This window comes from Choristoneura fumiferana, chromosome 24, assembly GCF_025370935.1.
Source record: "Choristoneura fumiferana chromosome 24, NRCan_CFum_1, whole genome shotgun sequence".
Lineage (NCBI taxonomy): Eukaryota > Metazoa > Arthropoda > Insecta > Lepidoptera > Tortricidae > Choristoneura > Choristoneura fumiferana.
In genome coordinates, this window is record NC_133495.1 from 3,794,602 (window position 1) to 3,822,139 (window position 27,538).

General features: G+C 40.3%; 2 protein-coding genes across 6 annotated transcripts in view; one reads left to right on the forward strand and one right to left on the reverse strand.

Moving 5' to 3' along the window:
• The window catches only part of LOC141441584 (E3 ubiquitin-protein ligase RNF123-like), a 28,845-nt gene extending 11,073 nt beyond the window's left edge, over window positions 1-17,772 (forward strand). The window contains exons 11-27 of one of the 5 annotated variants that reach the window (XM_074106362.1): window positions 475-574; window positions 862-956; window positions 1,626-1,784; window positions 2,121-2,218; window positions 2,726-2,796; window positions 2,948-3,079; window positions 4,126-4,288; window positions 4,853-4,990; window positions 6,159-6,232; window positions 7,414-7,553; window positions 9,725-9,910; window positions 10,964-11,058; window positions 11,950-12,025; window positions 14,053-14,161; window positions 15,180-15,265; window positions 16,376-16,482; window positions 16,766-17,772. In XM_074106362.1, the coding sequence (XP_073962463.1) occupies window positions 475-574; window positions 862-956; window positions 1,626-1,784; window positions 2,121-2,218; window positions 2,726-2,796; window positions 2,948-3,079; window positions 4,126-4,288; window positions 4,853-4,990; window positions 6,159-6,232; window positions 7,414-7,553; window positions 9,725-9,910; window positions 10,964-11,058; window positions 11,950-12,025; window positions 14,053-14,161; window positions 15,180-15,265; window positions 16,376-16,482; window positions 16,766-16,862 (1,926 nt within the window). In that variant the 3' untranslated portion in view covers window positions 16,863-17,772. Of the gene's footprint in view, window positions 1-474; window positions 575-861; window positions 957-1,625; window positions 1,785-2,120; window positions 2,219-2,725; window positions 2,797-2,947; window positions 3,080-4,125; window positions 4,289-4,852; window positions 4,991-6,158; window positions 6,233-7,413; window positions 7,554-9,724; window positions 9,911-10,963; window positions 11,059-11,949; window positions 12,026-14,052; window positions 14,162-15,179; window positions 15,266-16,375; window positions 16,483-16,765 lie in introns of those variants that run through there. The other 4 variants (XM_074106363.1, XM_074106364.1, XM_074106365.1 and 1 more) reach the window with 4 other exon arrangements.
• A 3,429-nt stretch (window positions 17,773-21,201) lies between these two features.
• The window catches only part of LOC141441778 (uncharacterized), a gene marked incomplete in the record, with an annotated part of 65,673 nt that continues 59,336 nt past the window's right edge, over window positions 21,202-27,538 (reverse strand). The window contains 7 exon segments of the mRNA XM_074106641.1: window positions 21,202-22,678; window positions 22,992-23,054; window positions 23,448-23,615; window positions 23,860-23,961; window positions 24,902-24,956; window positions 25,780-25,896; window positions 26,265-26,375. Coding sequence (XP_073962742.1) covers window positions 22,575-22,678; window positions 22,992-23,054; window positions 23,448-23,615; window positions 23,860-23,961; window positions 24,902-24,956; window positions 25,780-25,896; window positions 26,265-26,375 — 720 coding nt within the window.

The window sequence follows — 27,538 nt, forward strand, 5'->3', positions numbered from 1 at the left end:
CGCGCTGTTCGAGGCGCGTTAATTTGTATGGATACAATAAACGCATTATGCAAAGCTCTATGAAAAGGAAATGACGCTTGCAACACGCGTTTTTAAAACTTTAACACTGTTTAACCAACTTTAAGTAATTATCTTAATTCCTGATTTTTTTTTATTCGACTGGATGGCAAACGAGCAAGTGGATCTCCTGATGGTAAGAGATCACCACCGCCCATAAACACCTGCAACAAGGGGTATTGCAGATGCGTTGTCAACCTAGAGGCCTAAGATGGGATACATCAAGTGCCAGTAATTTCACCGGCTGTCTTACTCTCCACGCCTAAATACAACAGTGCAAGCACTGCTGCTTCACGGCAGGATTAGCGAGCAAGATGGTGGTAGCAATCTGGGCGGACCTTGCACAAGGTCCTACCACCTGCAAAACTCACTTACTTAAGTAATTGTATAACAGTACTTTTATTACAACTTTTTTAGTTGTGTGAGTTGAGAGACAATCAACTAGACATGGCTGACTGTCTCCACGACATCGAGCACAGGATGATGACGATATCAGCCGAGCTGCATAACGCTACAAGTTAGTTACATTTACTTATAAGTCACTGGCAGAACAAAATTTGAATTTTTGCCTTCAAATTGGCTCCTTTTGAGTCGAAACAAAGTATCTAAAGTGTGTTATTACCAGCGCCGCCCCTGGGGTAGAGTAAGAGGAGCAGCCGTTCTAGGCGCCAGATGGAAAGAGGCGTCTCTTTCTAGTTTCAGTGCAAAAAAAAAAATGATGAACCTTTTGAGAGGCGCAGGAGCGGTGTAGACATCTCGCTCTACCTTGATCACAATATGAAAATGTTTTATATTTATCAACAGTATTGAAAACGCAACTAACCGAGACGGAGCGTATAAAAAGAGAATTGACTGAGAAAATGTACCAAGAGCTTGAGAGGTCCAAGAGTGTGTACGAGGTAAAGCTATAATTATTCTATGATATAATAGTAGGTGTTTACGTTTTCTGAATATAGAAGAAGAAGAAGAAGAAGATTGATTTATTTGCCAACATGAACAATACAGGATAGACACACAGAATACAAATAAACAAACAGAACCAATACAAATAGAACCGTCTTTAAATAGACTGAAACATACAGGTAGTGGACCAAAAAATGGTTTTATGTAGGCGTTACGATACGAGTTTTACGTACCTATATTGTCTGATCCACTCGGAATCGCAATAGTTTTCTCCACTTCTTTCTATCACAGGATATAAGGTGAGGGTAGAAAGAGTTGGTGAATGTGATTGCGAGTGTCCGCGCGTTGACAATACGGTCCTGTTTTACAGACACAGGCAGACAGACGGAGTGACTTTCGCATGTATAATGCGAATGCATGTGTATGTGTAGTTTAGACAGTACGGATATATAAGTTTCGTGGTAGTTTTACATCAAAGATAAGAAAGAAATACATTTATTCACAACACAAGACACAACAATATTATTAGTTACAAATAAACAACACAAAGGTATGTGTTATTGCGGTTCTGAATCGGACACTGGTTCAGCATAATGCTAAAGCGTTAAACACACCCCAGCGCTGATTTTCAGCCAGCACATCAACATTGTCAACATTTTCCACAGGAGAAGCTTGAAGCTGGCGCGTTACAGATGTCGTGGGTTATTGGAGCGATCTGGACGAAGCAGCGCCAGTCGGAGCTCGCCAAGCACTTCGCTGGTACACTGCACTCCATGCGGCTTTCCTCGGACGCGGACTACGCTGCACACACCCAGGTCAACCAGGTGGCTCGGAATTTGATGTTTTCTTCCCCATAGGTCTTTCACAACAGGGCGGGAGCAGGAGTGACCGTAGCGTGGCTGATTTTATGCTTCTACTACAGATGTAGCTGAGCGGTGCGAGGTTGTGGAACGTGTGACTCTTTCCACCAGAGATGTGCGAGGTAAATGAGCGGTGCGAGGGTGCGTAGCGAGGGCGTGTAGCGGCTTTCTCGCACATCTCTGGTGGAAACGCAGCCTTAAGCTCTGATTTCCTAAGAAACGAGTAGCAGTGGATGCCATTCTTCTTCACAAAATTCGGTACATTGATGAAAGTCGTGTCTTATATTTATCACTTTTTAGGTGGCTAGTAAGGAAATTCTACCAGGAAAGAGCTCTCTGCTGACTAGAGGCAGCTATGCGTCTCTACAACTAGAATATACATCCAGCTCTGATCAAAGGTAAGACCATTAGTTGACGTACACTGTAAGCCACTAGTGGGACAGGCAAAGTGGCTACAGGCCACAAATTAAGCCACTAGCGGTGACATATACTTGCCCGCCACTATTGGTGAGGAATGCGGAGTGTCTTTATAACTTCCACAGTTTGGGCGCAGACGTGGCCTAATAAATAAACTACCATAAACATTATCATCATTCCAGTCTATATACGTCCCAATGCTGGGCACAGGGCCTCCTCTCAGAGTGAAAGGACTTGCGCCGTAGTTCCCACGCGGGCCCAGTGCGAAAATTTCAGACACACCTAAGCAGCTTCGTAGGTTTGTGCAGGTTCCGTCACGATGATTTCCTTCGCCGTAAAAATCGTGAAAAATTACTAATGTAATTTCACACTGAGTTTCGAAAACTTAGAGAAACGAGCTTGGGTTTAAACCCACGATTCTCTTTTTGAGAGGCCATAGGTCAAACTAGGCCAGCACGGCTTTCTCCAACGTATTATATTTTTTTCAGTCCCCAGACAGCAAATTCGAGAGCCAACACGCCACAGATCGCGTCAAACACTCAAGTTGGATCGACGAGTCGTAAGTCAATAGACTTTTTCAATTAAAACTCCATTCCCAATCCATGCTCTCCATACGAGAACTTTTTGGCCCCAACGGCCATCTGTTCTCCTCGCTATATGCTCTGCCCATAGCCATTTCAACGAGCTAATTCGCTTTCATTGGCTAACAGAGGGCGTAGCGCGAGAATTTGCCGAGTCGCTTTTCGCCTTCGTACCTGAGTACCACGTGGATGCCATGCTGGAGCTATGCAACACGTTGCGGCTGTACATGCACCCCACCGTGCCTGTTCAACAGATACCGGGTAAATGTTTACTTGTTACTTTTTCGAAGATCGGTCTGCCCAGTGGTTAAAGTACCTGACTACGAAGCTTATGGCCCCGGTTCGATCCATGCCCCGGTTCGATCCATTTCCATCATTAGCATACGTAAAATATGTACAGTCACCAGCATTAATATCTGCCACAGCGGAGCGTGCAAAAATATCTGATACGTCCTTCCGGCCCTAGAAATAGAGTCGTATCAGATATTAATGCACGCTTGTTGTGTCAGATATTGGTGCTGGTGACTGTACGAATCGTTTTATTCATTATAAAAAATCAGATCAGGAACCGCCAACTGGGCCACCAAGGCGAGCCAGAAATAATCATGTTTATGCAGAAATACGTTAGTATGTCTTGGGTCCAATTAAGTTGCCAACTAGATTTAGATAGATACACGGACTTGAACTTAATGACTGTGTTCAAGATTTGATTTAGGGCCTTGATTTTTCACCTGTTTAATCTGTCAGAAAACTGTTATTGAAAAAAATGAAATTCAGTTTGCTAGTTATTATAAGTAAAACTTGGTTCTACGTCAGGGGGAAGCAGTTGCACCCATCGGAGTTATTGGTGTCTCGAATTGGATAGGATGCGAGCACCTATTACTTTACTATGAAAAACAAAAAAAAAACTAAGCCGGTACTTACCGACATGGGACATGGGACTTACCGATTTGGGTTTTTTTCATTTATTTTTTGTTATGACATGAAAGAGATACAAACGAGCATGCGGGTCATCTGATGGGAAATGATCGATCACCACTGCCCATGAGTAGGTTACAACCTGGTACAAAACAAGGAGGGTCATAGCTACTTCAACGCCGAATAAGCCCAGCACTAAAGTGGACGAGGAGGGGTTCAGCAGTAGTGGGACGTATATAGGCTGGGATGGGATGGGGGGTGGGGGCAAGTTGCCCGAAATAAATGGATTAATTATTATTTATTATTATTATTAGTTTGTTGCCTGTCTGTTCATCTTGGCTGTTCCTTAATTATCATTGCATTTTTTCATAATTGGCACACCTGTTCAGATTGGGACGAGCTGGTGGTGTCCTGCGCATCGTTCCTCTGCGCCGAATTCGCCGATCAGCGCATAGTGCTGGCCAGCACACGGGAGTCCCTGGTCCAGACCCTGGCCTCCTTCGCCACGCAGCCGGGCACCATGAGGGCTATCGAACGGGTGCCCCTCAAACAGTAAGACCGTCATTATTTATTTTAAACAATATCACCTATTAAATAATATTTCTTTAGACTCAAACAGCATCTAGGTGAAGTAAGTGAGTGTATTGCTTTGAAAATGAACTCTGGTTGAGTTCGAAACGTGTGTGTGTAGTGTATGTATACTGTAGCGACTCATGTACATAAGTGTGTAGGTAAGAGCTTAGGTATTGCTTTGTCAAGGATGAGCTTACTCATAGCATAGTTCGGTTCGATGTGCTGTCAATGTGTGTAGGTGTGTGGTGTGTGATAGTGGTGGATTTGTTTGTATAATTTGTGTGTGTTCTTACAGTGTGGAGGTGGAAAAACGGCATGAGCATGATTTATTACATAGAAGTAGCTAGCTATGGTAAGGTCGCGGATGAGCAATGTGGTTGTTTATAATTTATTTTAAAATTTTATGTTTCGTTTATATTATATAAAGGAAATTAAGCTTAAACAAAGTGAGCTTATACATATATTTTGGTTATAACTCTTATTAGGTACTTAGTTCTTCAAATAATATTACAACAGTGCTCACAAAATGGAGTCATTTTGCAGACAGATGAGCATGGTAGAAGAGCTGGTGCGTCCGTACCAGAACCGCGCATGGGCACAGAGCAACTGGGTGCTCGTGCGCTTCTGGCACGGCTCCGGCTTTGGCTTCAGACACCGGCAGTGGCCCCACCTGGCTGCCAGGTAAAACTTCGCCTAGATGATGGGACACACGGGCTACTCGCGGTTATTTTAAAAGAAGAAAGAAAAACACTCGAAATTCGGCGCATCGTAATTCTTATTAATATTATAAATACGAAAGTTTGTAAGTCTATCTGTTTGTTTGTTACTTCTTCTTCTTCTTCTTCTTCTCCGCTGAACCACACACAGATAGTTTTAGTCTCGGGGAAGGACAAAGGATAGTTTTATTCCGAAAAATTGCATAGTTCCCGCGGGATAGCGATAAACGACAGCAGGTGGTCGGACCTTGTGCAAGGTCCGCCTGGATTGCTACCACCATCTTGCTCGCTAATCCTGCCGCGAAACAGCAGTGCTTGCTCTGTTGTGTTTCGGCGTGGAGAGTAAGACAGCCGGTGAAATTACTGGCACTTGAGGTATCCCATCTTAGGCCTCTAGGTTGGCAACGCATCTGCAATCCCCGTGGTGTTGCAGGTGTCTATGGGCGGTGGTGATCTCTTATCATCAGGAGACCCACTTGCTCGTTTGCCATCCAGTTGAATTAAAAAAAAACGAATTCTACGCGGACGGAGTCGCGGGAAACAGCTAGTACATAATATATGCCAGCAAAGAATAATGAACTCCTCTCTCGTCAGTAACATTAATTTGTGATTAAGGAAATGGATGAACGAGCGGTTTAGCTTACTCAGCTACATCCGGCTAAGTCACCGGCAGTGACCACACCAGATAAACCCTGCTCATTTATTGGGTTATTACTGTCCATCGATGGAATACCACTATTCTATTTGCTAAGTTAGGACGTCCGCTGCGTGAAACGGATGCACGGCGCGGGCCCGCGTGGCGTGCTTTTTCATATCATCTAATAGAGCAGCGCTGCGTGAGGCGGGACTCCCGGCGCACGAGATGAAGTGAAACAACACGCCGCGCGGGCGTCCCTACCGTGCACTCGCTTAACAAAGCAGATGCTCTCAGGGCCTACGCTGGGTGGCGCGGGTGCACGGAGCGGGCGCACGCCTGCGGGTACGGGAGCAGGTAAAATCAGTCGCACACCTACTATTTTTCAATAGGCGTTCACCCACTCCGTGTAAACGGCGTCAGGTCAGCTAGCGTAGACCCTTAAGATCGTTCTTTATACTGTACAGAATATTTTTCTCAAGCCACATTACGTTTTCAGATACGGTGATAGAGAGCCAACAGTGAACAATCTAGGTGCAAAGGTTGACGCTGGTCTCATGAGCCAATGCTTTGGTACGTCTATGCTTTATTGCTCTATAATGATAGGCCTCAATAGAGAGATCTCTCTCCAAGCAGATGATGCTTGAGAATCGATCGAAGTCCGAAGGAAGAGCGTCGTAAGTAATTAGGCGGTGTTTAGTTCGCACGTTTTTTCGCTCTCCTGAAAAGTTGGTCAGAATGACTTGAACGATGTTAAGATAAGAGACGAGTCGTATTTATGTGTCTGAGTCGAGAAACTCCGATATATGGCGTTAGGAACTGCTATACGGTTCTCTATGTTTTTGCTGAAAATATTTTTCCCATATTATTGATTTCCCAAGTGTTTCATATGGAAGAATGATTACTTCAGTATCGTTATAAAATTAACCTTACTTTTATAGGGTTCTGCATGATAGTCCTGAAATACATTCTAAAAGGCTTAGTACAGTTTCAGAAAACAAACCATTAGCCCATAACTGAAAATCAGCGCTGGGGTGTTTTTAACGCTTCAGCAGTATGCTGACCCAGTGTCCGATTGTCCGATGTCCGACAACATTATCCTTCAAATGTCTATTTGTATTTAATAATATTGTCTTGTCTTGTGTTATGAATAAATGTACAGTGGGAGTAGGAAAACCTTCGTCAGTTATTAAATTGATTCCTTTATACAGTCATAGACTCTTAGTAGGTACGTTTTGAAACCAAAATACTAAGTAGATAAGGGCATATCAAATTATACTTAAGTACTTGACATGATAATAAGGGTCAAAATAGTATACACCTCTAAAATATATCTAGTTTCATATCAATACCAAACCTTTTTAATAAACAGCGTCGTAAGAGTTTGAATCAAAGCGAGCGAGCGAGCGTTTATATCAAGCGAGAGGAGTTTGAATCAAAATTAATAATGTTATATTTAATTGACAGTGTTTGTCAGTGCCAAGGTGTAGTGGTAGGGTTGCTATGTTCACCTTTAAACAAGATTATGTTTAGCAGGTTGACAGTTTGATGCAGTATATCATACTCAATTGGTAAAGCAGATTATCGCTCATATTGAGCAAAGGAAAATAGATCTTAAGGCGACGAACCTTTTTTTACTCCGACTGTACATAGTTTTCTTTCTTTCATTTCGTAAGAAAAATTTGCGAAATTAATAATTTACGAAAAGTCAGGATCCTGTGTTCGTGTTCTCTAAGCGTTTATGTCATTACCAGGGCCCTGTCCTTCGGAAGTAGTTCAAGGTCGCATCCGGGAGTACTTGGTGACGCATCCTAAAGAAGCTGCGGCTTTCTTCAACTCTCTTCTTAGCCAGCTGAATTGGGCCTTCTCCGAGTTTATTACTATGATGCAAGAGGTGAGAAATAGTGGTAAGGTTGGAATTTTTAACTCCACACGGAGAGCAAGTACGCTGAATACTGAAGAAAGGAAGATTAACTCAAAAGAGTCGTTCCTTTATTTTTTTAAAGCAACAAAACTGCATTATAAAGATTTTTTTATCTCATTTACCTTACTTAAAATATAAATAAAGTTTACGTGTAATGGTCTACGGTTGTTAATTGATTTGATAAACTCATTGGAGCATTTTTATTCTGTAGAAAATATCGATGTTCAGTAATTTAATTAATGAACGGACGGAATTTTTTAATTTAGGCGGAATTTGATTAAAAAAATTCCATGAACTTTTCGACAAACAGGCCTCATCATAATTATCTCTTAAACATTTCGAAAAGTTCGGAGACTTGAGTTTGGAGTTAATTGGTAAAAATAATAAATAATAATTTAATTTAATTATTTGATTTAAATTATTAAAATTGTTAATTTGGGTTTATTGGTTGTGTTGTGATTAGTTGGTAAAATATTTTCTTTTAAATTAAGCTTGATCGCCCAAGACACAGGCTCTGCCTAGTTTGGGGGTCACTGTTGATCCTTGTTAACACCATGTTTGCACGATTTCTACATTGTAATTATATTAATACTATGTAGAATTAACCTAATAGTGTCCTAATAGTATGTGTGTGTGGACCGATGAACGGTGGTGCAGACGAGTCCTCGAATGGAGACCACGGACGGGAATACGTAGTGTAGGGCGTCCTAAGTCACGGTGGACGGACGGCCTTAAGAGGGGTCGCTGGCGGCGGGTGGATACGAGGGGCTGAAGACAGTGTTGTGGCGCGCTATGGAAGAGGCCTATGTCCAGTAGCGGACTGCTGTAGGCTGATGATGATGATGATGATGATGTGTGTGCAATAAAGAACATTATTATTATTAATTTAAACGCTACTGGCTCGTAGATCTGTTTATTCACCAAGGTTTTTCTTTCCTTTACTCATTTATTTCAACTTTCAAATTATGATTTCGTTTTTGACGCTAAATGTTTTCGTTCACAAATTCTCAATAAATACGTACGTTCTGGATTTTTGGCACGAGCTGTTGCCAATTTCTAACAACTCCAGTATAACAAAGTCAAAAGTCAAAGTCAAAATATCTTTATTCAATTTAGGCTATAACAAGCACTTATGAATGTCAAGAAAAATCTACCACCGGTTCGGAAAAACCTCTGCTGAGAAGAATCCGGCAAGAAACTCAACGAGGTATATATATTTTTTTTTAAAACAGATTTACAATATTATTAAATGATATGTATACATCACAAGTATTTAACACAACTTTATTTTTAACTTTAAACGTTTCAAAGTATCCGCTCTATAAAGTAATTTACTGAGGATTTCTTTTTCGCATATTTGATACTATCAGTTAGGGATTTCGATCTTGAGATGATTAATCGCTCTTGTGCATCGATTCAGTGGATCAATATTTCAATCTTGAAAACCGAAAATCTCAAATCAAGATTCGGTTTTTTAATTTTTTCAAAATTCGAACTGCTTCTAGTGCTCACGCTAATAGGAAAGTAATAGGAAAGTAAAAGGTACGATCCGAACTTCGAATTTCGATTATTAAGATGTCCTTTTTACCATATTGGATTTATTATACTGAAAGTACGAACTCAAAGCCGTGGTGGCCTAGTGGTTTGACCTATCGCCTCTCAAGCAGAGGGTCGTGGGTTCGAACCCCGGCTCGCACCTCTGAGTTTTTCGAAATTCATGTGCGGAATTACATTTGAAATTTACCACGAGCTTTGCGGTGAAGGAAAACATCGTGAGGAAACCTGCACAAGCCTGCGAAGCGATTCAATGGTGCGTGCGAAGTTTCCAATCCGCACTGGGCCCGCGTGGGAACTATGGCCCAAGCCCTCTTGTTCTGAGAGGAGGCCTGTGCCCAGCAGTGGGACGTATATAGGCTGGGATGATGATGATGACGAACTCAAAAAGCAAATCAGGAAAAGGTCGAGTTTTAAAGAATTTCGTTAACCTGTATTCAATTTATTTGTGGTTCACACAGAAACATTATCAATCACTTGTTCAATTCATTCATACCCGCTCTTGTGAATCAACGTATGCCCAACTGAACTGTTATAACTACTTTTAACAATATTTGTACAATTATCTGTTCTGTGACAATATACAGATGGATAGAGTCCAAGTGGATGCCCACTTAGAGTCCCGCCAGATAAAGCTGTGCGCGACCTGTTTCGACCTCTACCACGGATTGGCGCGGGCGCTGGAGATGACCCTCTGTCTCGCTCCCACCATCCTGACGAAGCCCGAAGCCTGTGATGAACAGAACGAGTTGCTCTTGGGAAGGACTTGTCAGGTAATTACAACTATGACATCGGGGCTTATACTTTCTTTAAAAGCCGGCAACAGACCAATGATTCTCCTTGAGTTGTTGGTACTCATGGGCGTTGGTGATAATTTTCCATCAGATGACCCGCATGCGCGTTGGCCTCCCTGTCAAAAAAAACAATATAATTATAGTATAGCTAGATCGAGTCTAAGTGAATACCCACGTAGAGTCCCGCCAGATAAAGCAGTTACGAAGTGTAAAATTAGAATTTAGTTTTTTTTAGCATTATAAATAAGGTAAACGAGCATGAATGATACCAAAAAAATCTTGATCGTACCTAATATCCTTGCTAATTGCTACATATTTGCTGTGACATATTTTTCAAGTGTTCTTCAATAAAAATACACTTCAAGATCGCTTACCTTCTTTCTAATGCTAAAACAAAACGAAGTATAGGTAATTCAGATAGGGGACGGCTTAAAGCGTGAATGTGTAACAGACGAACAAACACACATACTTAAGTAAGTACTCACATATTAGTAAGGATGGCTTTATTATTTTAATTCCGATCAGCATTGGCAATCCCTTAAAAATGTAGTTGTATTTAATACTTGTGATATAAGTTATTCAATAACTTTATAAGTCTGTTTTAAACAAAAATATACCTACCTCGTTGAGCTTCTTGCCGAATTCTTCTTAACAGAAAGTTTTTTTTCGAACCGGTAATAGATTTTTTGACATTTATACATAACTGCTTGTTATATCCTAAATTGAATTTGACTTTGATTTAATTTATTTCCAGAACAATACAGGTCCAACTATATAAAAGGTATATTAGGTACAATAAAATTAAATAAACTAAAACTATAATAAATCTAAAAATGGACCCTGCGGCATGGTACCAAAGATGCTGGCAGCATTTCCCCGCTGGATCGCAAGACTGATGCGTTGAGCGAGGAAACTGCCAGCTCTTCGGTCTCCTGTGGTATCTCTGAGTCTCTTTGATAGATCTTTGAAGAGACTCAGAGCGCCAGGGCCCCACGGACCAAGGGTTTGATTTGATTTTAATTGTACTTGTAGATGTTAATGGCGGTTGTGTCGCGCGTGTGCGTGCGCAGCGGCGGCGGCGCCGGGTTCGCGCGGCTCGTGTCGCGAGGGCTGCCTGACACTGACAGGTATCGTGCCCTCGCGGTCATGCTAATTGTATTTAACAGGAGAGTGAGGGGGATGGCACAATACTAACTGACAGGTGACACAGTCGGAAATATCTACGCACGTATCGTGCCGTCCTGGTCATGCTAATAGTGTACAACAGAAGAGGGAGAGGGACGATTTGATACTTTATCGGATTTCGACCTTCGGAGTAGATCCCCTAACTTTCCACATTCCAAGTTTCTATGACGTCAAATAGTCTAGAGGCATAGATATTTCAACACCTTTGTTGGTGGTTTCTTAAAGTGAGGTTCACGGACATCCCAGGGGTCCGTAGCATGTGTATCAGGGGTCCGCAGTATTACAGTATGTAAACATATTTATGAGGAAAATTCCAAAAATATTTTTTTAGGGGTCCGTGGTATTGTTTAAATTGTGAAAGTGGTCCGTGACTGCAAGAAGTTCAAGAAACCCTGTTGTAATGGAATGTTCACTTTGCAGCAGCTGTTGATGTTCATATTATGTATTTCTGGTATGACAGGGATATTTATATCCAAATTCCTTCAAGATGCTTAGAACACTAAATCCTAAATATGTATTGTCTTAAAATATTTTTAGGCAATATTTGTCACTTATCTTTATTTTTTTAGAGAGAAACAACAGCTAAAACACAATTATATTATTATGTACAGTCGAACAAATTGAATCATGCATGACCCAAGTTGGAACCTTTTAATAATCAATTTCAATTTCCTTGACAAAAGTATGAAATGTCAACATGACATTAGTAGCACAAGGGTTCCACCCTGGGTCATGATTCAATTTGTTCGACTGTACTTAGTGTTTATTTCTAACATGAATTGATTTTCAAATTGTTGAAAGTAAGTAAACGCTGCTCATTAATTTACACACAGGGTACATTTCTACGTGGCTTTGGCACCAGTAGCAGGGTGCCTAATCAGGATACTGGACCCAAAATTACCAGCAGAGGTAAGTTGGTACTCTATTCAAAGATAGACGTAGTTAAATGATAAATAAATAAATATCATGGGACACTTGACACAGTGACTAATCCCAAAATCAGCAAAGCTTGTGTTAACCCTTTAATTCGCAATGTAGTAAAATAACAACACTCAAGGTTTAGATCGGCAAGAGAAATCGTGCAAGTTGCATTAGGTACATTGCAAGGCCGCAAAGCCGACGAGTTTGTAGTGGTCACTCAAGCGCTGCAATGTAAAGCAACTTGCACGATTTTTCTTGCAAGCCTACTGGGCTTTGTGGGTTTATAATTTTTTTTTTTTTTTGTATGTTGTGGTGCTGGAGATAGATAGGTTTGTGTGATTTATGTGTGTTCTTAAAGTATGGAGGTGGAGGAACTGCATGAACACGCATATCTTGCATAAGCGTAGCTATCATAAGCAGATAGCGAAATTTTCGTGGCATTTTTTGACCTGTCATAGTGATTTATCGACTCTACCTAAATGATGTCGATATATTAGACTTTAAATAAGATTGTCGTAACGTATCATGTTATGTAGAGCGTCTGTAAAAGAAGTAGTTTAAAACCGGAAAAGATTTTTCATCACACTTGCTCGTAAACAGTGTCGTAACATGCAGGCTACCTTGGTTGCAACCCCCCAAATAAAACCCTCGACCTTAATGTGCTTGTCATGAAACCCGTGGTCGGTAAATGAGTCATTGCCCGTACTAATTTTGTTGTCATGAAGCCCAAGGTCGGTAAATGAGTGTGATACTGCATGGCGTGCTGCTCGTGCTGGCGTGCAGGAGCGCGGCGCGCGCAGGTCGGGCACATGCTACGTGGGGTGGGGTGGCGCGGAGGCTGGCGCTGCCAAGAGCGTAGTCAGCGGTATCGGCAATTTTTGGAAAAATCTTCGTTTTTCTTTTACAAATATACAATTTTACTCGCAAATGTGATGAAAAACATTGTATGTCGCACGGGCGGTACTAGAATTACGAACATCGACTCATTAAAGCCCTCAGTCTTCGACTTCGGGCTTCTAATAGACTCTCGTTCGTAATTCCTGGTTTACCGCCCTTAAGACACAATGTACTATAAATTAGAAATTGTTATCCATTAATTATTCATTGCATGTGTCTATTTCACATTTTCAACTGCTCGCAAGTTAATTGGAAGATCTCGGTCTTAACTTAGCGCCGCCTATTGTTTACCTCTACTTTTAATCTTCTTTAGTATATCGGAAGTCGATAAGTGAGAAGTCACTATGACAGATCAAAAAATGCCATGAAAATTCCGCTCTCTGAACATAAGGTCGTGGATGAGCAAATTCATTGTTTTAGTTCATTAACGGTTAACATACTTAAATGGATAGCTACATACTTAGACAGGGAAAGCCTTGGCTTGGCTTATTATCGGTGATACTTTGTAGTTCAGTGATACTACTCTAATATCCTACACAGATCTCACTAAGAGGAAATGTAAGCTATAAAATCGATGGTAGCGGTGATGGTTATCGGGTTGGCAACGATTAAATAGTTTGCATTTCACCATTGTGAGCTCAGCATAAGATTCTAACGCAATATCACCTAATGAGGGCTAAAAGACAGGCGGAATATCTCTAGGTCCAGTCGAATAGAAAAAAATCGGCTAAAAACTAAATGAGCCAACTGCAAGCAAGACCGTAACGTCAAAAAAAATTCACGATACTAACGCCATCTAGCGCTATTTCGCCTCTCTTTAACCTTCATTACCAAGTCACCAATAAGCCAAGGATTGCTTAGGTACAAGGATACATATTTAACACCCAAGACTCGAGAATAAGCATTTATATTTTTCACACATATCGCACCTTCAGAATTGTACTGAATAATGTAATTTTTAAACTATACCAATTTGTTTTGGTGCAAAAAGTTTATTATTGAAATGTCAGTATTTCGAATTGAGTCAGTACAATTCTAAAGGTGCGAAATATCTGCCCCGACTGGGGTTCGAAGCCGGAACTTCAAGCTTATCATTTTGACGAAGTTTTTTATTTAAGCACTTAGAAAGAGTGACAAAGGCGCTGATTACGGAACCGCTGTTCAGCATCGACGGCCTCGAGTCCATGCTGGGACGGACGAAAGACAAAACCTTTTCTTTCTACAAATGTGAGCACAAATTCACTATGTTTAAATTCTGGAAATGATTCGTGTGACATATCTGGCACGTGCAGCTGTGAACGTGTTAACACCTAAGAGCATACGGACAAAATACGTTGTCCAGTGTAATTTGACGGTAGGGTGATGGCACCAGTCATGGACGGACAAGAACCAATAATGTTTTTTTTCCGTCAAACGCAATTGTAAGATTAATAATACTACCTAATGGTCATAATTATGTAGTAAAGTTCTTGAATGGCGATCACCAGGTAGGGGTCACCCTATATCTTTGCAGGAGTTTACAAAAATAGAATTGTATTATATCAAGTTGACAGCAGATTATTTTTGATAAGTATCTACCTAATGGTTTAAGAGTAATAAAGTTAGATTTTTTTACTTAGCTAGTTTACTATTTCGATAATGTATTGGAACTACAAGTTTGCGAAATAATTTAAAAGTTAAATTTAACAATGATAGGTGGGTACGGTCAACGACTTGAATTCATGAGCCACCATGGAACCTTACAAAGGAAAAGTCATTACGATTTTCCTTGTAAATTAATGCAATGTCACTATGAGGTTTACTGTGAAATGGTTCCATGGTGGCTCATTGAAGTCCTTGACCGTACTATAACCATGATGTTTTTGCAACCGCTGACCGCTAAACAGATTTAGATGAAATTTGGTACGTCGATAATTTTACATGACAACACACAACTGGGCATGTGATAGTTTATATCCCGGAAATAGTATAGTACCCACGGGATACCGATTAACGAATTCTTCGCAGACGTAATCGCGGGCAACAGGTATAAGAATGAATTAAATAGTTACTACCTAGGCATAGAGAATTAGGAGGCTTCGGTCCTGCCAGGCGCCAACGTACAGTCACCAGCACCAATATCTGACACAACAAAGCGTGCAAAAATATCTGATACGACCCTATTTCTGGGGCTGGTAAGACGTGTCAGATATTTTTGCAAGTTGACTGTACCTACTACGTTTGTAAAAGAACTTGATATCAACAGATCGTGACGATGTGACGTTTGAAGAGTTGAATGCCTTGGAGGCGGTCATACATCAGTTGCGAACGGCAAAGGACGCGCTGGTAAAGGTAGCCTTTTCGATATGCGCCACTGTAGAACCTTATCTGCATAAATATCAATATGTGCGCTTCTTGAAAATAATTGTAATCTGATTGCGACAAGGTTGTACAGCGGATCACTACCTGCTCTGTTTTTTTTTGTACCTACACAGTGGCGGAATGTTACAATAAGGTAAACGTACGGGTGCTCGTCACTATCCCAATAGATGTCATTTATAATTTTGTCATTAGCAATAAAGGTATCAGCAGGGTGTCATTCATTAGGCATTAGCGTGTCGAGCACTCGGACGTTTACCTTGCAAAACTTTTGTGATCTAACTCTTAGGACTACTGTTAGGCACTCTCTTAGTTTCTTAGTACACAGTATTAAAGTACCTGCAGATAATTTCGCGATTATACTTAACCCGTCGCGCAACCAACAACTTTTTAGGTAAATTTGGTTTTTTATCCTATGTTAAAAGGTAATCGAATAGTATCAAAAATTGACAAATCACAGCTAGCTACACACTACTGTGGCGCGGCGCGTCCGACGGGTTATTTAAACGGTTTTTACATTGGTAAATGTCCTTTCGTTCGGTCCAGTGTATATAGGCTCCGATTTCACGAAAATGTTTGATCCCCTTATATCTCGGAGAGTTGTGAAGATATGATATTCAAAAAAGGCTCAAAAGACGCGTATTTACGAGAACTGTAAGGTGCAAAACTAATTATTCGAGAAAGTTAAAACGAGAAAAGTAATAACCGAAATAGTAATTTTTTCCGATTTTTTTTTATTTTGGCACTCGATATTTTGGAAACAAAGAATGATATCAAAAATTTAAGAAAAAATCCTCTGTACAATTTAGTCAGCTGCAATTTGAGCCTAAAACAAAGACGACCGGCTTAAGGGTTTGCCATGTAGCATAACATTTTTAAAAAAAGTCATAAAAGTAAAACTCTACTTTTATTCTACTCTCAGCGACAATATTTTTTCGAATTCCGTAGATTCATTTTCAATTGTGCTCGATAGTCGTGTGAGGCACGAAATCTGTGAATTTATTGGCAGATGAATGCCTTTTACCAAAGAACAAGTTCTCCGACGTCACTGAGAAACTCTAAACTTTAACTTTGAATTTGAAGGAGAAGTCCCCGGGTTCCAGCGGGGCACAATCCGACCTGCTCTGTACGATTTGCTACGCTCGCCCCGCCGACACCGCCTTCGTTCCCTGCGGCCACCATTCTTGCAGGTTATTATTATAGTCTAACTTATAAACACGAAAAAAAAAACGTTTAAAGTACATGAGAAGAATGCGATTCATGATACCTAAACACATTCCTCGCAACGCATCCTCACATATCTGGTAGAAACGTATCGTTACACTGGACGGACTTGCGATCCATCATAACTATTGCTGATAATGCATGAACTATTTCTTTGTGTACCAAATGTGGTACCTTGTACATTGACGTGTGCCATATTTGGTACACTGAGTTGTGAAAGTGTTGCAGCTTGTTTTATTTTTATTGCAGGGCCTGTGTTATGCAGCACATGCTGAACAGCAAGCAGTGCTTTTTCTGCAAAGCTGAGATCAGCACAGTGCGAGAGATTGAACCGGTATCAGCCTGAAAATAGGATTTAATTCGGCTCAGTCTAATTACGGAATAATTGTTCTGCTGGCCGCCTGGTAGACAATCAACCAACCAAGAGCACGCGTTTGTCAATGCACAACCCTTTTGTAAAATTAAGGTGGTTCGAAACGTCATTCCGGTGTTTGCGACCGCGACGTACAACCGCGACCGCGACACACAACCGCGACCCACTACTTAGGCCCAAACAAGGGCAGTAATTGCTTCAGGTCAACTTTGTTGATCTACAAATAATGCCGAATAGACAGTGCCGATCCGCTATGTGTAAAGCAACCCTAAAACGCATATGTGCATTCGTACCAACTAAATCGTGTAAAAGAAAGAGCCATAGTGACATCGCATTGCTTGACATTTTATTATGACACTTACTGTGAGAAGGAGCGTCCAAGGCAACTTCCCAAAACATACGAGTATGCACTCTTAAACCTAGTGTAAACTTGGCCCTGTGCTACGAAGAGCAAAATTCGAACTTCGTATCTTACCGTCCTGTTCTGCTGACGCTTATCTTATTTAATATCAGAGTGAGAGGGACGGTACGATACAAACATCGATTTTCGAATTTCTTAGTAGCCCCCCTGCAAGAAAAATCATGCAAGTAGCATTACATTGCTGCGTTCGTTCGAACACTTCAAACTCGTTTCCTCTACGATCTCGTGATGTAATACAACTTGCACCATTTTTCTTGCAAGTCTAAACTGGACTTTATATGCGTGAAGGCTTAAAAGCGTTAAGGTTTTTGTATTAAAAAATATGGTAACTTTTTAAAATGTTTTCTGTAGATGAAATTAATTTGGATCGTGTTTATTGTATTTGAAAGATGAGTGATGGATGATTTAGTGTTTTTTGGTGATGTAATTATAAATGTAATAGAATAAACAGTTTTATTTTCAGTGTGTTTTCGTCCATTACCGTTTCCCAACTTGACGTTTTTCGTAGTATTAACCGGTTCACAGTCCGATGGTTCACTGGCACGTCCATGCGGCACATGTGCTTCATATAAGTGACTTACTTCGATGAATGAGCGTTTATTTATCGCTTTAATGATTCATAATATTTAAAGAGTTATTTTTTAATATGCTACATGCGTTTGAGTCTTACAAAGTTTGGTACAGTCACTATCGCGAATATCTGATACGACTCCATTTCTAAGGCTGGTAGGATGTGTAAGATATTGTTGCACGCTCCGCTGTGGCAGATATTAATGCAGCTGACCGGCGGATGGTCGGGAAAATTTCCGGCAACGAATGGGTAGAGGTGCTTATTTTGAGATTAATAATAATAATAAATGATTTATTTCACAACTTTTACATATCGGTTTAGTGTCCTTCAGACTCCTTGGGAACAGAACTCCCAAGGAAAGCGGTAACGTGGCCGCCCTAAGCAAACCTGGCGGCGGACGATTACTGCAGAAGCGAAGGCTATAGGAATCGGAGCGAGGTGAAGCGCGAAGCTCAAGACCGTTCGGGATGGCGACGCACTATGGACCCCCTCTGCCCCATCCAGGGGACATAGGACATTAAGTCAAAGTAAGTCAAGTCCTTCAGAACCTGAACTAGGCTAAGCCAGTATCTCGGTAGTCTGCGAGTGCGGATAAATAAGATTTACATTAGTGTTAAGTAAAAGTAAGATAAAGAACTTAAAATTATATTAATATGATTTTTTAGTAAACCTATTAGTATGCAGCATGTACTCATGTATGATTTTATTGGACATAGTATCTGAAACAATCGATAGCTTCTTTAAGAAGACAGATTGATTGTTCAATATCAGACATTTCTTTATCCTTTTTCGAACATTTCTCCAGCGCCTCCCTTTTTTCCCATATGCAACGCCAGTCGAGGTCATCTTCATAACCTGTAACGAATTTTACTCGTCCTTATTCCCTGACTATATATGTCCTACTGCTGGGCACAAATGTTCAAGTAATCTAATCTCAATCTATGAAATACTTATAATTAAAATACCACAAACGGAACCTATCACAGTGAAATGACCAAGTGCGGGTAGTTCGAGGTACGAGTGCCGGTACTATTTGTAATTAAGTGCGGGTAGTTTGGAGGACTCGCGCTGCTAGGTAGACTTGATAACCCGCACATCAGTCTTCTAGTGACCACGGCCACTGTAATCTGCTATTACTCGTGTGTTTAGCGTGATACCTAAGTCCCGTTTGTGGTATTTTAATTATGAGTGAAAATCAGGAAAATTTTAAATATTACATGAAATACTTGTTATTGTTTAGTTTCAGTGACCGTTTTGTGGTCTTCAGATGGTGATTTCCAAAAACAAATGCATAAGTTACTACTAAATACACCTAAATCATCATAGGTGTCTCTGCAATATTTGAAAAGCTCCCTCGATTTCCCTAGGATCCACTCATTAGATCCTGACTTGGCGATAATGGAACCTAATTGAAAGTATTCCCATTCCAACAGCAAAAAAATCGTATTCGGTTCATAAATCTGAGGTAACAAACTTAAAAAAATCAAATAGATACTTAACCTCTTTTTTTGGAGTTGGTTAATAAATGGAACTCTTATAATAATCATCATTCTGTATGTTCGATTTTTTTTTATGTCAAAGGAAGGTAAACGAGCAAATGGGTCACCCGATCGTAAGTGATCACCACTACCCATGGACACCCGCAACACCAGAGGGATTGCAGGTGCGTAACCAACCTAGAGGGCTAAGATAAAATGCCCCTTGTGCCAGTAATTTCACCGGCTGTCTTACTCTCCTCACTGGAACACAACAGTGCAAGCACTGCTGCTTGGCGGTAGGATTAACGAGTAAGATGGTTAACGATTGTTCGTTTGTCACATTTACACCCGCTGAACGTAAAAAGCACAAAAACAAAATACTTACTTATTTGAAAATAAATAGTTTTCAAATTATTGAATAAAATAAATGAATTACCTACCTACTATTACTTACCATTATAGGACTCTATCTGTTGCGCATCATTAATAGTTCCGTCCTTATCCAACGAATTTCCACCTAAAATACGTGACAACCCAAGTGATAATAGAGATTCTTTTATTGAAAGTATGGGCGAGTGGTCCTTTAAATTCTCTTCCTTCAGAATACTAGCCCCATATGTAAAGCCAACTATGGAAAGGGTTAATAGCAGAAACTTCATTTTTTTAACTATGTTAGATACTGTATTTGAGGAGCGAATCACTACTGTTACAGATTATTATTTTGTTAAATTATAAATAACTTATGGAGCGTTCTTTTATATTTATAGTTGGTATAGGTACAATTTTTATTATTGAAATAACCGAGGCATACTTCAAATCGTTTGGCATATTCTGTGATTTATTGCTTTGTTGTTTATTTATTTACAATTTTTAAGTTATTTGAGAGTCGTAAAACTGACATTTTTATGACACATAAAATTTCCTCGATCGTAAGTAAGATAAAGTAATTGGTACCAGCAATATGAAAAAAAAAATGATAAAAAATTGTTTTATACCTACCATAACCAGATTTATTTCTATTTAAATATAAAAAATCGTATCTCTTATTAAAAAATAAATGATTCCATCGACAAACACCCAGTCCCTTAACACGTTCATAGTCCAGTAGTCCATATGGGTCACGACGATCTATCATCCATATGGGGTCCGCAGTCGTTCGTCCGTAATTGGAATATTATCAAATTGTTCAAAAGTTAAACACCCATAGGCACTTGTCTCACCGCCGGCGAGGAAACGATTGGCTATCGACTATTTTCTCGCTCAAGAAACGAGCAAAAGATATAAGATCCTGTGTGAGTAAAAGAGACACATATATTAATAGTTGATCGCTGGCTGTTCACACTGTCGGCGAGAACTCGCTCTTACATTTTTTGTCGCAGCGACAAGAGCTAAAAACTCGCTGAGCTATAGATACTCGCTTGGCGATGTCAGCTTGGCGGTCGCCCCGCACGAGTGAGTCGAGTGGAGTGAGTAATCGCCCGTCGCACGCGAACACTCGCTTACAGCCGAGCGACAAAACTACACTCGCTTCTCGCTGCACGCCCACTCGTTTCTAGTTACTCGCTCTACTCGCTTCTCGCTCATCGTCGGCGGTGGGACAAGTGCCAAAGGTTGCGTAGTGGTTTATATAGTAATTTCAAGATACTGCACGAAGTTATCAAAATGTGTGATGTGAACTCTTATTCTTATTTGCGTAAATACTTGCTGCGCATTCTTCTTGGCAATGATGGTCTTTCTGAAAACCAAGTAGGTATAAAAAAGTGACATGTAAAAGAGCCCTTTGGGGCCTAGTTACAGAATAAACGTTTTGAATAGGAAGAGTTGAATGAAAACACATTATTTCAGTTTCATAGTCATTTTATTTTATTATTAAGTACATGAAGAGCTACCGTATACGATAAAATGAAACTTTTTCACTATCTTTATAATTCGTTTTTTTTCTAGTGATATAATTTTGTATAAACCATATAAACACTTCGTTGGTAGACTTGGTAGAGATCATAAATTAGAGTAGGTTGATATTAAAATTGGTTTTGAACGGTATCTAAAATAGTACCTAAGTAAAGTAAGCAAAGTCAAATGAAAAAGTATGCACCTTAAATTATTTTAAAGTGAAGAAAATATCTTGTAAATTGTATTCCATTGTGACATATTATGTATAGTACAGTGCATCGATAGCAGCGGGGACATGCTGAAACATGAATCGACCAATCACATTGTCATATTGCGAGCAAAACTTTTTTTTTTCAAAACGAAAAATATTTTGTGATCAATTACTACCCCAATATATTGGGTGGAATCAAAAGCTCATTTTTCAGGGTATTATTTTGGGTATTGTTTTGGGGCCTTATTGTTTATTACCTAATAATAGTAATAGGGCGATGCTGTGAGTATCACCGGTGGGATCACTAAATGGGGCGTGGGAGCAATCTTTAGGTGAAGTATAGGCAGCCAATGTGTTAAAACTACTACACGCCAATACATATTCATATTCTCTTTCGATCTTGCGGATTAATGATATACAATTTGTTACAAAAATACCCGTGAAGCGGAAAAGGGGTTAAATTGTTACTTATAAAGAGTCCATTTACCATATTTGAAAACCGTATTACCTGCCAACCCTATTTCAGTAGAATTAAAGAATAAACTACGCAGAATGTTTCTATACATTGTAACCTACTTAATATCTGCGAAACGACAGTCTTCAAATAAATAATCTATGGTAGGGTGAGGGCACCAGTCATGGACAGGAACTAATAATGCAATATTTTTTCCGCTAACCCAATATTAAGAAACGGACGCTACTTTTTCTAAAACTAATAACACTTTATGTGCAGATAACTGATTATCTAACTGGTAAAGTTCATGAATGGTGAGCTATAAGGCATTGAATCCTTGCTGGCCATTACTGGATACTACTGTGCTTAACATGTCCATGATTGGTGCCGTCACCCTAACTCCGGCTGTATGGCATGACGTGATGCATTTTATTATATGTTCTACGAGTCAATTTGTAACACTTTGTACCGTACCGTGAGCAGGGACTGTCCCACATTAGCATAGTGTACTCTCGTGGCTTAAAAACCCTTCATATCCATATTCATAGTCATACTTATTTATTGCATACCTATCCATATCACATTACTAACAGATGGAATTATGAGAAACCTCAGTCTGAGTCCTAAGTATCCAACTGATAAAAAATACTGTAAGATCTAAGGTCCTTTATTGAGACCTTGTGGCATGTAGGTATAAAATGCAGCCGCTGGGCAGTCGCAGGTGCCCCTGGGTCCTGGGACTCCACGGGGGCCTATGGCACCTGGAGAACGGAGAATATTTTTATTTATACTATCATATACAAAAAAAGCGGCAAAAGTTCCATTGTGTTTTTCGTATCACAAAGGAAAACTTACATACAAATTTTTGAACTTCAATAATCAATTACAGACACTTCAGTTTCATTTTGTGTTCAGACGTGTCACTTTGATTGAAAGATAATGCAAAATGAAACGTGAAAATAAACAAAAATTAACCGTATTCCACCTTTAGTATCATTTTTTACGTATTCTTTTGCCAAAAATTAGCGAAGGGGGACAATAATAATTAATGTAGTGAGTAATATAGACACATACCTTCTCTCCCGGTATCGCCTCTGTCTCCTGTTCGTCCTGCGGGTCCAGGTGGACCGATAGGACCTGGTATAGGAACATTAAGTTCATTTTTATTAAAAAATATTTACTTGGTAAAATAAAACTAATTATAGCTCATATTACATTTCTCAAAATACGCCTCGCTTTGCTTTTTTGGCAAAAATTGATTGCACCTGTAAACGTGCAACTGTATGCACACGGTTAACCCCTCGTATGTTCAGGCACTGATCAGTGCCAAATTTAAGGCTATATTTTCGTATTTTTCTAAAATCAGCAGAATTTGTGCATATTAAAACAGATGAGACTAGAATTCAATACTGTTTTTAGTTCCCGCATACTTCACTTTACCTTTCGCATAATTCTATCTCTACTTTTATTTCAGGTTGACAGCGCTATTTGTATGAACCTGATTTATATGGGCTCTGGGCTAGAACAAACCTGCAATCCCCCTGGGTCCTTCGTCTCCTGGTAGCCCTCTCCCTTCCATGCCCCTCTCCCCTTTGTCGCCCTTGTCCCCCTGTACGCCGGGGCCACCTGGCCGGCCCGGCTCGCCGGTTTCTCCGGGATACCCTCGCGGTCCAGGCTCTCCACGTTCGCCGTGAAGCCCTGTATCATTACCGTTTTATTTAGTACGTGTTGAGCTCCAGCTTATGATAGTATTATTGATGAATGAAACTATATATTATTAACGAGATGTTAACGGTAAGACGGTCTGAACGTAACTCCCGCGCGGAACCGCTTCCCTCCTCGCGCTGTTCTCTGCTAAACCTGTTTTGAAGTAGTGATGGGATGGCGTACGTAAGTAGTCATCATCATCAATGTCAACTTCATCATGATACCAGTGACTTACCTGGAGATCCCGGTGGGCCAGGTTTCCCGGAGGGGCCCCGCTTGCCCAATCCCGGAGGCCCTGGTGGACCCACCATGTTAACTGCCCATTCTTTCATACGATCTGCATAGAAACAAAGCAGTTTTACAGTCGTTTTATAGTTGTTATGCTCTGATAGGGTAAGACTACCGTGAAGAGCACTTGCACCTGTCTGTTCTTTGATCGAAACGTGCGTCACGTTAATAAAAATATTCAATATGTGTTACTCTTTGATCATACTAAGTATGCGGTCATACAACAGCAGTATTAACATCGATATTTTCAATTATGAAACTAAATAAAAACCCATGGGAAAGATACGGATCTAAATAACTGTAAAAAATGTTGCCACTTTTCACTCTACGATAACAAAAAAAGTTAAGATTGTAATAATTTAGAAGCCAGGGGCTCCCAAACTACACCTCGCGGAGCCTTGGTGTGTCGCCTCTCCCCAGGGCTTCGCGTGACATACGCTCAGGGGGGCTACTGCGAAATTTGAAATTCGAAGTGCGTATCATACCCGTCCCTCTCACTCGCCTATTAAATACGAATAATAGCATGAACAGACCTACGAACAAGAGCACGCTCTATACTACGGAGTGCAAAATTCGAACTTTGTATCTTGCCGTCTCGCTGACGTTAATATTATTTAATACGAGAGTGAGAGGGACGGACTTTACGATACGAATTCCGAATTTCGTAGTAAACCTAAAGCTAGGTCGCGGCATGCGTATAACATGCCACATGTGTAGCTACAAGAGAGCTAGCTAGAGGTCTATTTACGTTTATAAGAACGTCGTCGTAAAACAAAAAGGTACAGCCAGCTGCAAAGAAATAATATCCCCCGGTGCGGTAACTGCCGTTATTAAGGGTTACCTTCCCTCTACAGCTTACTGTACAACCTGTAATGATAGTTACAGTATTCGAAAAGTTTTGGGAATCATTGATTTAAGCAAAATAAATATATTCTGCTATAAAAATGACTGATGATCATGGTAGTGCCACAAGAGTGCCACATATTTACCTCTAATAATATCTTCGCATATATTCCGGACATCAATGTCTGATAGCGACGAACCCTGAAATTATTAATTTATTAATATCTATTCTAATTTTTCTCACATTAGTACCTAATAATTTCACAATTAAGTAACTCAATAGTTTTAGAATCAGTCATTCGAGACTCTCCAGGGAGAGCAAGAAATACAGAATAGACTTAACTCTACCTATACCTACAACATTTTATTCCACCGGCGCGTTTCTTTCACAGGTCGACCAGAAGTAGGTGGGCTTTCACCCTTATGTTGTCAGCACTCCTAAGCGCACAAAGCGTTATCGTTCTTCCTTTATTATCCAGACTGCTGAGGAGTGAAATTCCCTGTCTGCATCTGTGTTCCCTGATCGCTACAATCTGGCTGTTAGGTTCATCTAGAGCAGCCTTTCCCAAAGTGGGCGATAACGCCCCCTTGGAGGCGCTGGAGGCCTAGAGGGGGGCGGTAAGGACCCAAAAAAAATCTTCACCTTTGTGCCTTCATTAGGCGAGACTATGTGTTATTGAGGTTTTTAAGGTGAAAAAAAATGAGGGGCGCTACAAAATAACTGATTTTCAAAGTGGGCGTCAGACGAAAAAGTTTGGGAACCTCTGATCTAGAGTGAATACATTTCGTCATTACTTTGAAAAAATCTCGTATCTAAAATCAATATGTCAACAAAATTGAACCTTGACATAATGTTGATAAAGGTCACTCAGGAAAATTATCCATTTTGAAGTACGAGTTTTATTAGTGACGATTTATTAGGCAAGCGTGCTCCATCTTTATCCACGTCTACGCTTACCAGGCCCAGGCGTGATTGAGGTGAAACTCAAGCCTATTTATGTATGCAGGTATAAAAATTACCTACCTTGGATAGAGAAGCATAAGGTGCTGGTATTCCAGGAGCCCCCCTTGGCCCTGGAGCTCCGGGCACGCCGTCCAGCCCGTCCTTGCCAGGAGCACCGGGATAACCCGCCTCACCTCTCTGCAACAGCAATGGTTATCGATCTGGGGTACCCCTCTTCTGGCATAATCTTGTTTGCCCGAAACTCACTTAGCATAACACGTATCGCATAAACTTTTTTAGCAGAATAATTACTTGGCATAAAGTGTACCTGGCGTAACATGTCATTTCGGATAATTTTGGATAATGCAACCATCCCACTGTTCCCAAAAATAAAACCCCACACAAAAGCGAATTGCTAACATAAAAATAGGTTAGGTTAGAACTGTGACCCACACAGGACTTACTCACACCAAGGTGTTAGGCCAAAGTAGATTATGCGATATGAGTATCGGCGCTATGATAATTACGCCAACCAGGTTTTTCCAAACTCTTTGGTATGATCATACCTGTCCAATTTCGCCTGGTGGCCCCGGTGGACCCGGGACGCTCACACCCTGGGCGCTGGACAGCCCCGGGATGCCTGGGAGACCGGGCGGGCCACGTTGACCTTCTGGGCCCTGTGGACATCAAGACGTTCATCAGCAATAAATATACGGCGTACGTCTACACTAGAAATTTTCAGGATAAAACTAGATCCGCTTGAAGCTGAGGAACCTGAGACTCTTCGCTACTTCATGTAGGTTCTATACATTCCGTGAAACATTATGTAACTACCTATTAATGAAAATGACATGACAACCGCATCAAAATCATTTGCATGAGGAGGGAAACAACTTTACTATTTTTAGTTTAGTTTACTTAGGCTGTCTTGCAGGAAAAAAATAATCTAGATTTAGTAGTTAATCCAGGCTTAAGCTTGACAGTTCCATACAGTTTGACACTACTAAACTGAGCTTAACGCTAACTCGAGATTTATGTGTTTACTGCAAGTGGGCCTTAGGTATTCATCCTACCTATCCTACTAAGTAATATTATAATTTTTTTTTTTTAAATTATTTATCTATATATATAAAAGGCAAAAGTGATTGACTGATGTATCAACGCACAGCCCAAACCGCTGGTTCTAGGGATTTCAAATTTAGCACGTAGGTTCCTTTTATGGTCTAGGGGTGCACTAAGAAAGAATTTTTCAAAATTCACCCTCTAAGGGGGTGAAATGGGGGTCCAAAGTTAGTATGGGGAAATAAGATTAGTTAGACTATTTTATTCGAAACTTCACAGGAGTACTCTTAACAATAAATAAGTAAACACGTGTTTCAGGTTTTTTGAAAATTCAACCCCTGAAAGGGGGTAATGTGGTAAAGTCAATCGAAAATCAATCATATTTCAACGCACAGCCCAAACCACTGGACCTAGAGACTTGAAATTTTGCACATAGATACCTTATACAATGTAGGCATCCACTAAGGAAGGATTTTTTTAAAATTGTAACGGTAACGGGAAAAAACGGGATTTATATATTCGATTCCGAGTGACCCTATCTCAGTAACTGTAATAACTAGACTTCAAATTTGATTCACAAGTAGGTATTACATTATTTAAAACATAGATTTCAGGATTTTTGGAAATTCCCAAGGGATAAGGAAAAAACGGGATTTATATATTCAGTTTAACTGAATTCTATGAACTATAATTACTAGACTCTTCAAATTTGGCATAGAAGTAGGTGATTATAATAGTAAAAAACAGTTTTAAGGAATTTGGGAAATTCCCACGGGAT